At 47.0% G+C, this 15,593-nt stretch overlaps 2 protein-coding genes across 3 annotated transcripts in view; both read right to left on the bottom strand.

The window, feature by feature from the left end:
• Positions 1-2,772: 2,772 nt before the first annotated feature.
• Positions 2,773-5,309, bottom strand: Pnma1 (PNMA family member 1). The gene has a single exon (XM_010645454.3). The coding sequence runs from the start codon at positions 4,634-4,636 to the stop codon at positions 3,575-3,577; it is 1,062 nt and encodes a 353-aa protein (XP_010643756.1). The 5' UTR covers positions 4,637-5,309; the 3' UTR covers positions 2,773-3,574.
• A 2,416-nt stretch (positions 5,310-7,725) lies between these two features.
• Positions 7,726-15,593, bottom strand: part of Mideas (mitotic deacetylase associated SANT domain protein) — a 38,091-nt gene continuing 30,223 nt past the window's right edge. The window contains exons 9-13 of one of the 2 annotated variants that reach the window (XM_010645455.3): positions 15,314-15,402; positions 13,014-13,163; positions 11,657-11,869; positions 10,154-10,356; positions 7,726-9,863 (exon numbers count right to left, since the gene is read on the bottom strand). In XM_010645455.3, coding sequence (XP_010643757.1) covers positions 9,707-9,863; positions 10,154-10,356; positions 11,657-11,869; positions 13,014-13,163; positions 15,314-15,402 — 812 coding nt within the window. In that variant the 3' untranslated portion in view covers positions 7,726-9,706. The remainder of the gene's footprint in view (positions 9,864-10,153; positions 10,357-11,656; positions 11,870-13,013; positions 13,164-15,313; positions 15,403-15,593) is intronic. The other variant, XM_010645457.3, reaches the window with a different exon arrangement.

The raw sequence follows: 15,593 nt of genomic DNA on the forward strand, positions 1-15,593 counted from the left end.
TGTTAGAGAATCAAAAATCACCCTTGCTCATTCTAAACCAGCATGAGGAATTGCTCTCTCTTGACAACAGCAAAGTCAGGATTTCCTGCTTTCCCTATTTGGGTCATCTTCTGTATCTGCTGTATCTCAGATCATCCCTCTGGAGGATGTGTCGAGTAATTCTCCTACTCAGACCCTTTGTGAGTTATCTTCCTCACACCTAGATTATAAAAACAAATTTAGATGTTGTCTGCATTAAGTCGATGCTGTTATATTGGTTGAAAGCGTTTTGCTTCCAGTAGGAAGTACCTGCCTCCAAGATGCTGTTGCCTACAGTGATCGCGCCTATCAAGACTGGTGAGTTGGACGCAGACCAGAATAAATATATCTCCAACTGCTTCTCCGAGATTGTCAGTTATGATCATGAGCTTCATTCCAAGACCTTTGGCTTTTAGAACCAATTCCATTCTGAAGAGCATTTTAACATCTATTAATACTTGGGTGATAATCTTTTATACACAGGAATTTTGTAGCATGACTTTACAACTAAAGTTATTGTGTTAAATTATTTAGAAATATTTTGAGTTTCTGAATGTTACTTTGTGAGACTTGTTTTAAAATAGTAATAAATTGTGTTATTTTATAAGAAAAGGAATTTGTAGGCTTTTAAATTACATCTTCATTAGTTTTAGCTAATAGAGGCAACTATGGGAACTTCCAATGATAATTCTGTTCCCAGAAATTCAGCCTTTGGATAACAGGGCCTGGGGAGAGGGAGAGCGGGAATGAGAATGAACATGCAGGCAAGAGCTTGTGAAAGCAAGCTGACATAATTTCCGTGTAAGCTCTTCCTACTTGGATCATCTTCTAAACCTTTTTTCAGTAGTTTACTACCAGTGACAACATCTTTTCCCAAGCTTATTAAGTTTTCTACCCTTTCAAATTAGGTGACTCCTGGACAGTATTTTTAGGGACAGCAAGTCACTACTACATTTGAACATTCCTAGTCCACAACTTACTTCCAGAGGTGCACAAAGTAAATGTTAGCTGATAGGCTCTTGAGATGAGAAATAGGAATAATCCAGCAATATAAGAAATTTCACATTTTGCCAGTCCCATACTCTGTGGTATCAGCCAAAGTGTAATTTTGGTCACAGACTAGGCCTGTAATACAATTTCTACTTCTTATCCCACAAGTATTTATGAAGATATCTTGATTGCTGCTAGCCTTCCTTAAAAAGCAGAGAATTTTTACCTCTGAGCCTATAATGAGAAAGCCCTAATCAGATCATAAATAGCTCAGTTTGTTATTTCTTAGAACAAAGGATGGGCATCTAGGATCCTAAGTTTTATGCCATATGTCTGTATTGCATTAAGTATATATGTGCATATCTAGATATACGCAACTGTTGTAAGACCATTCCTCCTAGGATGCAATCAGTGCTGCAGCTATAAAAAGGTTTAGGACTAGGGAAGTAGCTCAGTGGTAAAATACTTGCCTAACACATGTGAGGCCCTGGGTTTGATCCCCAGTATCCCAGGGAAGGGGAAAAAAGTGTATCTCTACATACAGACATAGAAGGATGTCTGTAACATATTGGGTAAAAAAAATGAAGAAATCCTATTTGTTTTTAGGAATGTAACATGTATGTATATGGATGCAGAGTGTGGCTGCTGGCATGCAGTAACAGGGCTTGTGTATATGGTGAGAAAGAGAACACATATTGTGGGGTGGGATGCTGGTGCAGTGCTCTTGTACAGTGGAAGGAGTATGTTTGTGAGTAGAGGGAGGTAAGTGCATGAAGACAAAAGTGTGAAGGTGGTTTGTGTGTATATCTGATGCTGGTGGGAATGGAAGAGGGACTTGTACGCGTCTGGTGGGTAGGGGACAGAGGTATGCTAAGTGTTTGAGGGGGAAGTAAAGATATGCAAGTCTACTGAGGAAACAGGGAGGCAAGAATGTGATGTGCATTTGTGAGGGGAGAAATGAAAGGGATACTGATACGACATTGGGAGTGAAGACATGAGTATATTGAAAAATCTGGAAAAACACATACCAATATTAGCCTTCATATATTCTGTACTGCATGAGTGTTAATGAGACAGCTATAATTTCAAAACCTTAAAGAGAAACCCCACAGGAGACTTAACATTCATGCAGCTGGTATTTTACTAAGGCTCTCAAGGGCGCACAACTACAGTCACTGAATCTCTACAGATAAATGTTTTAAAGTTTTTCCCTTTTTGTGTTTTCTTGGTATATAATGGCTTCTGTGAAACAAATATTAATTTTACATAGCTGTGATGAATTATTCAGTGAAACAAGTTTTTAGACACAAAGTGATTTAAAAGAAAAAAGCTGCAAGTGGTGACGTACACCTTAATTCCACACCTGGAAGACTGAGGCAAGATCACAAATTCAAGCCCAGCGTGGACAACCAGCAAGACTCTAAATTAGAATTTAAGAAAAGGGGAGGGGGCGCTTGGAGGATACGGCTCAGTGGTAGAATGCCCTTGGGTTTGATCCCCAGTACCACAATAAATATATAAATAAAACCACAACTTCCTTTCCAGAAACCTCATTTCAGAATTTTCTAAAATTTTGTAGTAATTTTATATTACTAATATCTGGCTACTTAACCTTTTAACATTGGTCTTGAAGAAAACATGTAAAAGCTAAATATATATTAAAGCTACTGCAAGTTAAACTCCTTAATAGTCAAGGTTAGATTTTTCCTTTTAATGATATAGGGAAGACTTCACAAGAAAAAAAGGATACAATTACACTAAAATTTTGTATATATGTCAGAAAAATGAGAAGACTACAATTTTAAAACTGTTTTCTTTGTATATATCTACTTAATAACTTCAAATTCAGAACACAGTTATCAGCATGAACAACTATGACAAAGATTTGAAGTGGGGGAACTAGTTCATATCAATCTCCCCATTGATTGATATCTGTATGTAACACAGTGGAGAACTGATTTATACAGTCCTACACTTGCATAATTTTTAACGCCTCATTTTGAAGTCTCAGAAATTTTCAATTAAACTGACCCAGATGATAAAAGATGAGAAATAAGAAATTTGCATTAAAAAGCCGAGTAATATCATCTAGTAACTTCACATTTCTTTCCCTTAACATAAATCAGGGCAATTTACAATAACAAATTATTCACATCATTAGTAACAAATATAGTTCACATTTTTACTGAATTCTTCCTGTGAGTCAGGCCCTGACGCAATTCACATTTCAGTATCACGATGGGAAGTGTCACAGATTCACATTTTTCACCACTGACAATGATGCCACGATGACAGCTTGCACCCAACACTTCGTGTCCAAGCTTTTTTCCCTGGCATTTTTGCCTTTGTGCTCCATTTGTACTGCAGCCCCTCCTGGTGCTTGCTTGTAATTTCCCGAAAGTTAATAAATATGCAGGCCTGACTCCCCGGTTCCTCTTCCCCCACAAAACAAACAAAAAACAGAACAAGGATGTCTTTACTACTCAGAGACACGCCTGCGAGACCACACAGGGACAGTAAAAGCAGCTGTGATCTGGGTCTGCAGTGACGTCCCTTCTCCTCAGTCTCAGAAGTGCCCCTCCAGGCCTAACTGTAGGAGAGCGGGCTCGGCCTCTTCCTCCTCCTCTTTGGCCTCCCCCTCTCTGATTTGCAACAACAACTGGAAGAGGTTAGGGGCCGGCCCTTCCCCAACCCCTGTCAGCCACAGCTGCCTCCGGATGGCCCCGCTGTGGGTGGCCCCCGCCATGACCTGCTCCAGGCGGGCCTGGTTCACGTTATCTTTATCAATGGCCCCCTTCTGTACCACTTTCTGCAGGAAAGGCTCCAGACGAATGACATAAGCGGATAACTTTTCTCCTGGGTTCTGGTAAGTGTTCAGAAATCTGACCTGCGCGTCCCTAGAGCTCTCGATGCTCCCAAACACCTGTTGCAGAGCTTTTAGGCAGTCAGCAGTGGTTATGGTTGGGTTGTTGGTCTTCAGGATTCGAATGACATCAGCAGCAGGGCCTCTCAGACTCTCCATCAACCGGCGCCTCTTTTCTGCATCAGGCACCTGCCACTCCTCCATGACCTCATTAGTGTGCTCCATCCAGGGATCAAAGGTCTCCTCCCCAGGTCCCGGGATGTCCCTCCCTGAGAACAGCGTCAACTTCTTGTACCATATGGATTCAACAAGAGGCTGTATGACATTATCCAAAACGTAGTTGAGCATCTCCGCTGGCATTTCTGGGCCTGGGGCCGGAGCAGGGTTCTGAAACCCAAGAACACGGGCAACATCTTGCACAGTCCAACCCTCTCTAGCAAGGAAGAGGTGCAACCTTTCTAAAAACTCAGCATCGGAAGTGGGGGGCTTAAAGACCACCTTCCAGACCCCTCCTTTGCCCGGCATCTCCCGGGGGATCGCAGCGTACTCGACAGCGCCAGTGAGCTCCAGCAAGGCCGCTTTCGCATTCTCTTCTCTCCAGAACATTCTTCCAAGCACTCGATAGGGGACGTGGGGCATCCCAGTCTGGAGGGTCTCTTCAATTTCAGCCTCATCACAGTTCACTGGGATCCCCCAGACCAAAAGAGCCCTCTGGGAGTTCACGTCCATCCCTCTGCACCAGTCCTCCAACAGAGTCATCGCCATTTCCTCCAACTATCGAGTGCCCCGACAGTCCACGGTGCTCACGCATAAAATGAGTGTCCCAGGTCGGTGTGGCAAGCGTGGCAAGCTTCAAGCAATCACAACTGTCAAAGGCCACCAGAGTCCAGCTCTCGCCGCGTCCCTGTCCCCAAAGTCAGTCCGCACCGCCTGGTGCTCAAGGGCTCAGTCACGCGGCAGTCGCCATCTTGCGTCCCGGGTCGGGGTCCGCGGCCAGACCCAGAAACCCGGGCTGGAGGCGGGGGCAGGCGCCTCCGGGCGGGAAGGGCCGGGGTGGCCTCGCCTCCCGCAGCCCGGGCGGCCCCGCGCTGTAGCTCCCGAGCCGACCGGAAGTTGGCGGTCGGAGGGCGAGGCTGTCCAGAGGTCCCGGCGATCGGACAGCAGCTTCTTCTCGGTCTACAGGACCCCTCTGGGCGGCGACGACGGGGAATGGAGTTAGCAGAGGACCGGGAGGGACGAGAAGCGAGGCCGGACGCGCAGACCGCAGTTGCTCTGGTGCTGCCTTGCTTCTGAGGCTTCTTCAGGGCAACCTGCCGAGGCGGGACTGCCGCAGAGGAGGGCGGAGCCGGCTCGCCTGCCCCCTGCACGCACCTTCTGTGCGGCCCCTCAGCGGAGCACGCGCCTGCGTGGCCATGGCAACGGCCTTCCGGAAGACGGGCAACCTGGGCGCTCCTGTGGCTGGAGGGTGGAGAGGTTGCCATGGTGCCAGCAAGGGCTGTGGCACTGGATACTCTGAAGGTGCATTTCCTTTTTTATATTTTCCAGATTTTTTTTTTACAGTAAACAAAAACTAAGCACTAGGTTTAAAGATAATCTAATTCTACAGTGGATTTAAAATACTTAAGATGCCTGTATCGCCGGATGTGGTGGCACTCGCCTGTAATTCCAGCACTCGGGAGGCTGAGGCAGGAGGATCACTGTGAGTTCGAGACCAGCCTGGACTACATAGTGAGTTCCAGGTCAGTCTCAACTACATAGTGAGACCCTGTCTTAAATCCCCCCCACACACACAAAATAAAGCATCACGTTGGACATGTTTTCTCAGGTTGCTCATACACCTAGGTCTATGCTGCATATGAAAATACTGGTCAGCACCCTAATTCTCCCCTGTACCACCTGTCCACGCTCTGCACCCTCTATATTTCATCCCAATAAAATTGAAACATAGGCATATGCATCCCATGTGTGTGAGACTTTTAGAAGTTTGTTAACCACTTAACAGTTTACCGAGTGTCCCTGGGGCAGCACATATACGTACCATCCCTAGTGTCACTTAGGCAAGTGTCATTTCAACCCGTCGATTCTGGTATTGAATATGGTAAAACTGTAATTTTTAGCAGGGCATGGTGGTGCACACCTGTAATCCCAGAACTGCGGAGGCTGAGGCAGGAGGATCACAGCCAGTTTGAGGCCAGCCCAAACAACATAGTTCAAGGCCAACTTGAGCTACATAAGGAGACCTTGTCTCAACCCCCGCCTCCCAGTGTCGTTTTTATATCTCCTGTTATCTTACAAAAATTAATGGGAAAATGTGCATTTTGGTCATTCTGTATTTAAATAATTGGACTGGTAAATTACAAGGTCTGTGTCTACTCAGTCATCTTTGTAGCCAAGCAAGCTGTTACTTCCCCTGTTCTGGCCTTAATGACAATTGGTAAAACACAATCTTTATGGCTCAAAAATGTCATATAACATCCCTTTGAAACAAGGCCTACTTATGTCACTCCCAGGTGGTGAACGCCCCCAACAGACAGCATTCAACTCTGAGGTTTTAAAACCTTATTTAATAAAAGGTTTAAAGATACAGAACATTCAAAAGTAAATAAGTTACATAGATACATTACAATCACATCAGCAAGATTCTTTAGTGTATTAATTTTTTTTATAAAAAGCACACAAAAAATAAAATCTTCCGTCTGGTCTATCACAACTGTACAGCAAAAGAGGTAATATTTATATATATTTATATATGTACACTATTTTAATATGTAACAGTCTTTTTAAAAAAAAGGGGTGCCACAGGCAGCAAACACACAAAAGGCAGTGTCTGATTTTTGTTTCAAAATAAAAGGAATATACTTATTTATATGCTATTAAAATACCTGTACAATAATTACAAACTGTCAAGGCTGTTTCTGTGCTCTGTCCCCTCCAGCAAGGCCTTCAGCTTTGAGACAAAGAAGGAAAAGGTGAAACACACCTGCAAATTATTAATCAGAGGCAAATATTAACACAACCAAATGTGGAGCAGACACAACTGTATTATAAAAATATGCATACTTCCTGTAAACCTAAGGGGTTTGGCTTGCCAGTCTGATAATAAATAACATCCCAGAAAAGTGAACCCCAGTGAAAACATTTAGACAGCTGAGGCTTGAATGTATGTTGCATTCCTCCTTCATCTTAAATTTGGGCACATGAGAAGAGAGGTTAGTTCAGTGAGGCAGTTAATACAGGAAGTCCCTTTAGACATAAGCAGCACAAGACCTCTGTCCCAAGGGGGATGCTGGGGCATCAGGTGGGCAGGGGTGCACCTTAGCCATGAGGGGGGCTACTAAAGGCATGGAGGACAGTATTAATGGCACTGTCTCCTCTGGTGGCCAAGAGGCCTCAGAAATGGCAGATACCAGGCACTAGGGTCAGTTTCGTAACTTCTAACTGAATGCAAATGGAAGCTGGGAGACTGACGTGGTACGATGGTGTGGGGAGGACATTATAAAGCTGGAGCTATTTGTAGTTTAACTTGTTAAAGCAAAGAGCTCTAAACAGGAGAGGAAAACAAAAGACAAGCCTAATATATTCATAGGGAGAAAGCACCATTAAGGATATACCTGTGCCAGCTTCTGGGCTGCATTCAACTTTACCGAGTGATCACTTGCCGCACTTGCATCTGTCCTATACACAGTTTTGTTTTTCACATTTCATTCTAGATACAAATGCATTCTGGAACATGGGCTCGCCTACAATGCAGTGTCTGATACAGCTCATTCCAAGAGGTGCCATCTTGGCGTTCCTTGGCTACATTTGCCTGGTCTGGTCTCTGCGAGCTTAGAAGAACAGACTCACTTTCTTACTGGGGGAAAAAAATTTTTTTTTCCAAGTACTAGATGTTACCACTGAACAGAAGAGTCTCATGTGACTGAAGGAGTTTCTGTTAACACATGTCCGTAAAGGGGAAACCAATACTGTTTAAACAGAAAAACCTTGGGAGCATAAGTAGCACTTTGGGGCTCAGCTGCAAAGGCACTCATATGATACAAGCGATTGAGAAGAGCCTGAATTTGATGCCCTCCTTTTAGAGAGTCCACTGATTTTTGCAGTCTTGGGATTTGTAGAAGCCCTAATGGGGAAGCTGGAGATCTGAGTAGCTGTCTACGAGTCTGGGGTGGGGGATTTGTTACCTTTATAACTGGGGTCTTATAGAATCCTTATTAATGCATAAACAAATGTAAAAATATCTCATAGTGCATAGTTTAAAAGCAAAATTCCCTCTCCATTCCCAGTTATTGACAGGATGTTTTTAGGGCATCTCCTAGGTAGCAGCAGAATGAACCCTGGGTTCCTAACATGTTGGCCTGTCATGCACACACTCACTTAGAATTTCTTTTGCACAACTGAAGTTGAGTAATGAGATCAGAAAAATGACTCAGGTTCCCCATGAGACTGGCAAGCGAAGGGGCTTTCAGAAACTTCTAGCCACTTTACTTCAGTGATCCTATGCCAAACATGGCTTCTGCAAACCAGAATGCAGGCACGGTAAACAGAACTAAAATTCCAGCCTCCTGCCAACTCCCTCGGGGAATTTCTAAGTACCAAAGGAGAGCAACAGAAACTGCCTTTGATCTCCCTCATTCCTGCTAGTCTGTGTGTGGCTTTGGGGACATTCTCAACATTCCCAGCCTGCTGTCATTGCCCTGTTAGCAAGAATTCCAGAGCAACAAGGGGAGGGACCCTAGGGCCTGGGAAATTGGGGGTGTCAAGAAGGTGCCTCGTTTTGGGATAAATGCACTTGGGCCTCTGGAAAGCAGGAGGTCCCTGGTCCCTGAGAGGATGTTGAAAATTAAATATTAAGAATAAATAAATAGCTCTCCCAAATGACACGAGTCAAAGAATGGAGGCCCCGTCCCATCTAGTTAGGAGACCTCTTCTCCCAGGGAAGGACCCAGAAATCTCTAGCACTGGGGACTGGGGGGGGGCTGAGCTTCAAGCATCAAAGAGAGTGGGAGGTGCATGGGGTTAAGTAGCAGCTGCTGAGGGCAGGACAGAGGCAAGCAGGGAGCTGGCACCAGCTGGAGGACCTGCTTGAGGCTATGCTCACTGAACAGCCTCCAGGGCCCAAAAGTATTTGGCAAAAAGGTGGGTGGGAAACAGGTGGGCCTTGTCAAAAGCTTCCTCCTGCCCAGCTCTGTGGCTTCCAGCTTTCAGATTCCGTACAGTTCCTCCCCGGAAGTAGGCCAAGAGCATGGACAGCACAGTGGCCCCTTCCCCAAACACTGGAAAAAACTTCGCAGACCAGTAGCTATCCCGGGCGTTACTTCCTGTGAAGTGAGGCAGTGGCCTGAAGAGAAGGTCACTAGAGCAGCTCAGGCCTGGACACTGCCGGCAAGGACAGCACTGGTGTCAGGGCAGCACGCACCCTCCAAGGGAGTCCCTTTCTTGGGGTTTGGGGCAAGGCCTATTGCAGCCTTTCAGGTCCTCCGGGGTAGGGGGAATAATGCTGCAGCGGGGCAAGCTTGTGCTTGGCTGGCCAACGCAGCTTCCTGGAGATCAGAGAAGGAAGGGGCACAGAGGAGGGAGGAGGCTGCTCCGTGCAGATGAAGCCAGATCAGAGAGGGGCAGCTCCCCACAGCTCCCCAGGGGCCCAACCAGCATGCTCACAGTTCCAGGAAAACAGGAGGCCCAAAGGCAAAGAGAACTGGATCCTGCAGCCCTTAACACTGTTTCTGGGGCCTTTATAAGTAAAAAAGCCATTTATTTCACTGTCTAAATTGTTTTGCTGAGAAATGTCCACATGGCCCTCTGGGCTCGCTCTGCTCTTGAGGCTCCTCGCCAAACTCAGCCCTTCTCGCCAGCGCTCTCTTCCTGGGAGTGCAGGGCAGCGGCAGCAGCCTCCTTGGCCTCCTTCTCCTTCTGCCGCAGGGCTGCAGCCTTCTTCTCCTGCTCTGCGTGACTCTTCATGTGGGCGCTGCGGCTCTTCACCTTGTAGAACACCCTGCAGCAGGACAGGAGGCGAACAGGTAAGAGGCTGGCCAGCCCCAGCACCCCTGGGTGGGTACGTGTCTCCGGGGGGTGGGGGGCAGGTATGCCTGGCTTTCCTGACTTGCAGCTTCCCCAACCCCCTCGTCTCCCCAACTCCCCCATTCCCACCTGCAGGCCCTTGTCTAAAGCTGTCCTGATGACATCAATGCCCCGGCAACCCACTGAGCCAATCAAAAGACAATTTAAGCGCTCCCAGGAACACCCCTTCCCACCTCAGGGCAGGGCCAGTGCTGGCCATCTTACCTGCCACATTTTTTACAAGGGAAAGTGTTCTCCTGGTTCTGGGTCTTATTAAATGCCTCTGTTTTTTTCTTCTTCTCTGAGAAAGGCAGTGCCCTTCGTGACTTCCCTGGCCCCTCCCGTGGCTTCTCTGAGGCCTGGCCACCTGCTGACTCAGACTCAGGGGCATTGGATTCATGGCTCCGCAAGATGAGGATGTCATTGGCCTAGAGAAAAATCAACAAGGACAGTTGAGTGCTTCGGGGAAATACAGATCCAGAATTCTGGATTCTCAGGGAATACCGGGCCCTTAAAGGTGACACACTCCTGCCACAGTCACCTAGCATCCTCTTGTCCTTTGAGTAACAGGGCCATCCGTGTCACCTCAGACTCCCACTTAATCTTGGGTCCACTCTAGCTCTATTCTTTACAAAGTCACTGGCTCTTAAGTCATTAAAAAAAATCATATCCTGTGATATGACAAGTGCTGGGGACACAGAAATTGACAAGACCCCTCTCCTCAGAGAACTCTGGGTCTAGTGAAAAGGACAGGTGCAGACGTGCAGGTCACTTGCTGAGAACACAGAGCATGGCAAACGCTGGACAGAGGGGAAGAACAGAGGGGAAGAGCAGGCGTCAGGGAGCAGAGAGGACAGGTGATACAGCCCCGGAGGAGGTCCCACGCTGGGCCCCTGATGGGAGCCCCAGATGGCCATGACAAAGTGTCCCGGATCAAGCCTTATAGGAAAGTGTTCACAGAGTCTGCAGAACTCAACAAAGTGTAGACACAGAGCACAGTGCTTCAGTGCAGACTGCCAAGTTTGGAAGAGAGCTGTCTTCAGTTTATAACATCCTGCAAGTATAAACGTACAAAACCCTCACTCTCCCCTTTCCTGGGAGAGCTCTTCAGGCCAAGGGCATCTTTGGCCAGAAATCTTGGCCTGTTATGTGGTAGACAGAGCACTGCAGCAGGAATCCAAGGACCTGGGGTGTGACCTCTGGCAAGTCACTCTGCATCTCTAAACCCAACTGTCCCATCTGCAAAGTGGAGGTCAACACATTCTGGGGTTACTCTGAGACGCTGAGATCATGGAAATTAAAGCACTTTGCAGAGAACATGGGTGAGGAGACATTATTGTTACTGCCATGGTCTTAGCTCCATTTCTGATATTGTCAGACAGCAGACAGCCCTCATGGGGTTGACTGAGGGTTGGACTATGGCTCACCAACGCTTCCCGTCTCCCGCATACAAAGCCCTTTTCCTCCAAATCTCAGAACCAGAAGCTGCACAGTGCAAAAATAAATAGTAGGCTGGCATCAAGCTGCCTACTAGCTGTGTTATCTTAAGTCTCAATTTCCTCATCTGTAAAATGTGATTAATAATAGCCCCTACCACATAGAGTCATGATGATTAAACAAGTTAACAGCATCAAGTACTTGGTGCACTTTCTGCTATTGCGATAATGAGGATGGCCGCCGTGTTCCTGCTCTGCCCTCCCTTCCTGGTGGAGGTGGAGTCACACTTACCGCCTCATTGGCCTGGAGTGTCTGCGTGGCTTTGACAGCAGCTGCCCGCCGGCTGCGTTCTCGCCCCTCTTCCTGCTCCCCCTTCTCCTGGATTTCTGGCACCTCTTCCTCCCCCTCCTTCCTGGGTTCCTTTTCCTCACTCTTAGGCTCCAGCCTCTCTTCACTTGGGGACTCTCTTCTGGGAAGAGGCACCCTTGGGAACTTCTGGGAAGTCTATGGGGGATAAGAACAAGCTCAATCACACTGCAATAATTCTGACCCAGCCAGGGTTCACGAACCCCTTCTTGTCCAGCTGGTCTGGTTCAGGTCACAGCCAAGGCTACTCTCTCTGGGGACAAAAGACAGTCTTGAGACCTGGGAGCCCTCATGATGAGACTGAGCACTTCAGACTGAGCCAGGGCAACGGGAGAACACGCCAGCACCCACAAGCCACCTGACCTTCCGGACCTGGAGGACACATCCTCAGGCAGAGAGGTCTGGTGAGGCAGGCAGGAGCCTTGAGCTCCAATCCCAAACCATCTTTGTAATACTTTCTGTATCTGCACTCCCTTTCCATCTGCAAAATGAGGAGCAAACCACTCCCTGTCTTAGAGTAGCATGGTACCAAGTGTGAACTTGTAACCCTGAGATGGTATCAGACAGACACATGGATGTAAAATAAAGTCGCACTGCCCTTTCAATTCTCCTTCAATCCTGGTTAGGTCAAGTACAAAGTCTGAGGTTGCTATTACTATGTCCTTTGTGTTTCTATAGACCTGATAATTTCTTTAATAGAGACCTTTAGTCTCAGAATCCTGGCAGGTAACACAGCGTCTAACTAGAATTTGGTAACAGTGGTTGGTTTTCTTATATATTTTTACAGTTCTTTCTATTTGTGGGAAAAGATGCTCACTTTCTATTCATGATTGTCATATAGAGCTCTTTTAGGTAAAAAAACGGGTTGATACAAGGGAAAATATTACATAATAGCACAAGTAGTGTGTGGACGTGACAAAAATAGTAATGGTGACACATGGTAAGAGGCGGATAGAGCAGAAATCACAAAGGTGATGCAAGAATGACTGAAGTTTGGGAAAACAGTGCCAGAGGTCTGCTATGAGGAGGCAGCAGCAGTTGGTGGTACAAATACTGTGGGGAAATTCTCCAATGTTTTGCACCAGTATCAGGAACAATTACTGTGACCCCAGCTGTCTACTACAGGGCAAAGCTCAAAGGCCTATGGCTGGGGACTTCAGCTCTTATGGGCTCTTAGGGACCCTGTTTTTCCTCTGCCTGCCCTCTGCAGACTCCTGGAGAGCTTAGCCCTGGCCCCAGACCCTGCCAGGCTCTAGGCAGCTGGGGCAGGAAAAAGAATTACCTTAATATCCACTTCAACCTCTTCTTGGGCTGACTTCTCATCACTTATGTCTACATCCCCAAAGGTAAGAGTCCCATTGCGACCGATTTTCACTTGTTTCTTGTAGGTATAGTAGAATTCCACACACTGGGCCACAGTCTTGGTCTGGATCTGGTTTGAAGCCAAAACTAAGGTTAGAGTCTGTTGGTTCGGCTCTCCTACCTGGAAGAGAATCCAGGCTTTCTCCTTTCCTTCACCTGCAGGCCAAAAACTAAACGAAGTGAACCCAGGAAATGCAAACATTTCTCCTGTGCCTGCTCTGCCACAAACCCCTGAGCAATGCAATTAACCAATGCTTCAGCACTACTGTAAAGAAAGAAAGAATGATACAAGGGACAACCCTGGAGCCCCTAGGGAGATGTGACCATGAACGGCACATTAGGGGCTATCACTGTATCTGTTTAAATTTCTTTTGAACCGGGGATTGAACTCGGGTCCTTGCGCTTGCAAGGTAGGCCACCGAACCACTGAGCTAAATCCCCGGCCCTTTAAATTTCTTGAAATTGTTTATGATACTGTAGTTTTACTGAAAAATAAATCGATTTTAGGAAATATACAGTGAAGTCTGTTAAGTCACAAGACAGGCTAACTTTTCATGATTAGCTAAAATGGAGAAAGGAAAACAGTTGTGTTTGTGTGGGTGGGTACGTTTAGATGAAGACAGAGGGAAAAGCAAAAGGGCCAATGCTAACAATTAGTACATCTCAGTGAAGGGTCATCAGGTGTTTATTATACCGTTCTTTCCGTTTTTCTATTAAGTTTGAAACTTTTCCAGTTAAAAAGTTAAAGGGAAAAGTCTGGGCATCAACCACATCCAAAACCAGCCCCAAGCTGGCAGCACAGATGCGTTTCAGCAACCCGGGCACAGGTCCATTCCTCTCCAGGGAGTAGTGACTGACCAGGGAGCAGTGGCTGACAAGGCAGAGAAGTGTCACAATGTCCTATCTCAGGGAAGACTCAAGGCAAACTAGTAAGAAAACCCTGAGAAACCTGAAGAGGAGGCAGAGGGCCCAAGTCTTGTTTCTAAACCTGCCACCAAATGGCTGTGTGGCCCTAACCCAAGTCACCCACCCTCCTAATTTCAGTTTTGGTTGTGTAAATGTAAGGGGATGAGGCAGCTTCAGGGACTTCTCAATTCTGAAATTTTAAGCCTTCCCATTTTATAAATCCTCCTGGCCACTGGGTTTGGGCTCTGGACTACTTCTCATCCAGGGGTTCTCTTATTCTCCCCTGCTCTTCCACAGGATCCCAGATTACTCTGCCCCTGCTAGGCAGGGAGCTCAGCTGCTGTACAGGAGCCCAGGGACACTGAGGTCCTCTTTGTAAGGAGGAAACAGACATGCTTCATCTCATGTCTGAGTACTTGTTGATTAGACCACTACACTTTTCCTGACAATTCTCTTGGCTTATTCGTTTGACCACTGATCTGCTCTTTACATTAGACACTAGGGGTACCTCAGTGAATTTCACAGGGATATACTTCCTAGTGAAATTACCTAATTGGGGGACAGTGTTATTAAAATACAACAAACAACTGTCCTCTTCACAGAGCCTTCAAGGGGGGATTTGTTAGTACCCTGGACAGGCCAGGAATCAGTCCCCAGGGCCAGTCCTGAACAATCTACGATCCAGTAGGAAACAGCCCATTGTCAGCTCTTTTCCCTCGGTGGGTCAAGCAACTCACTGTGTTCCTACAGCCCAGCCTTTGTGAGGTGGAGGTGGAAAAGATACAAAGCACTATACTCTCCCAGAATATGGGAGACGACAAGACAATCTAGAGAGCTAGGCTCATCAGCCGGTGGCTAAAAGGAAGCCCTGGCTCAGGCAGGAAGGAGGCAGAGGTCTGTCTCCCAGGCCAGTGACACAGGCACTTGCTGGCTGGCAGGTCCCCTCACCCTAGAGTGACCTGTTTTCCCGTATTACCTTGGGGGAATGGCTCGCCTCTTCCCAAAGCCCTTATTCCCATCTTATCCTCCCACATATTTTAAGTAGGATGCCCTGTAGTTGTGTGGATTGAGACCCCAGAGCATGATCATACCACTCAAAGATAGGAGAAAGGGACTCAGAACCAAAAAGGGAAAAAGGCCAGATCTTTCCCCTTCTTGGAATGTTTAGAAAGCTGTCTCCAAAGCTCCTTGATGACCACGATCTGACTACTAGGAGGATTTGGTCAGCAACTATAGGTGCCTCACAGGCAGGACCCCAAAGTCACGTATGTAGCTCCTGGCCCTCACCTGCCCCAGAAACAGAGCCCAACTTACCAGCTTCTGTACCAGGAAGAAATCTTTCTTGTAGATGGCAATACCTTTGTTGAACAGCTTCCTTTCAGCCATCCTCCACTGGTCAGAACCTGTGGGGCAAAGAGGGAGCCAGGGTGTGAGTTGGGGAGGCCTGTGAGCACTGTGGGGGGATTTCGACCAGCTTCGAGGGTGAGCCCATCCCCACATGGTCTCAATAGCATTCAGAACCGATTCCACACTCTGTCCCTTGAGGCCTCCCTCTCCTTGCTTATGAAATAGGAACTAACACCTAGACCCACCT

Source organism: Fukomys damarensis, unplaced genomic scaffold (assembly GCF_012274545.1).
Source record: "Fukomys damarensis isolate Sample0158 unplaced genomic scaffold, DMR_v1.0_HiC HiC_scaffold_21, whole genome shotgun sequence".
In the NCBI taxonomy this organism is placed as follows: Eukaryota; Metazoa; Chordata; class Mammalia; order Rodentia; family Bathyergidae; genus Fukomys; species Fukomys damarensis.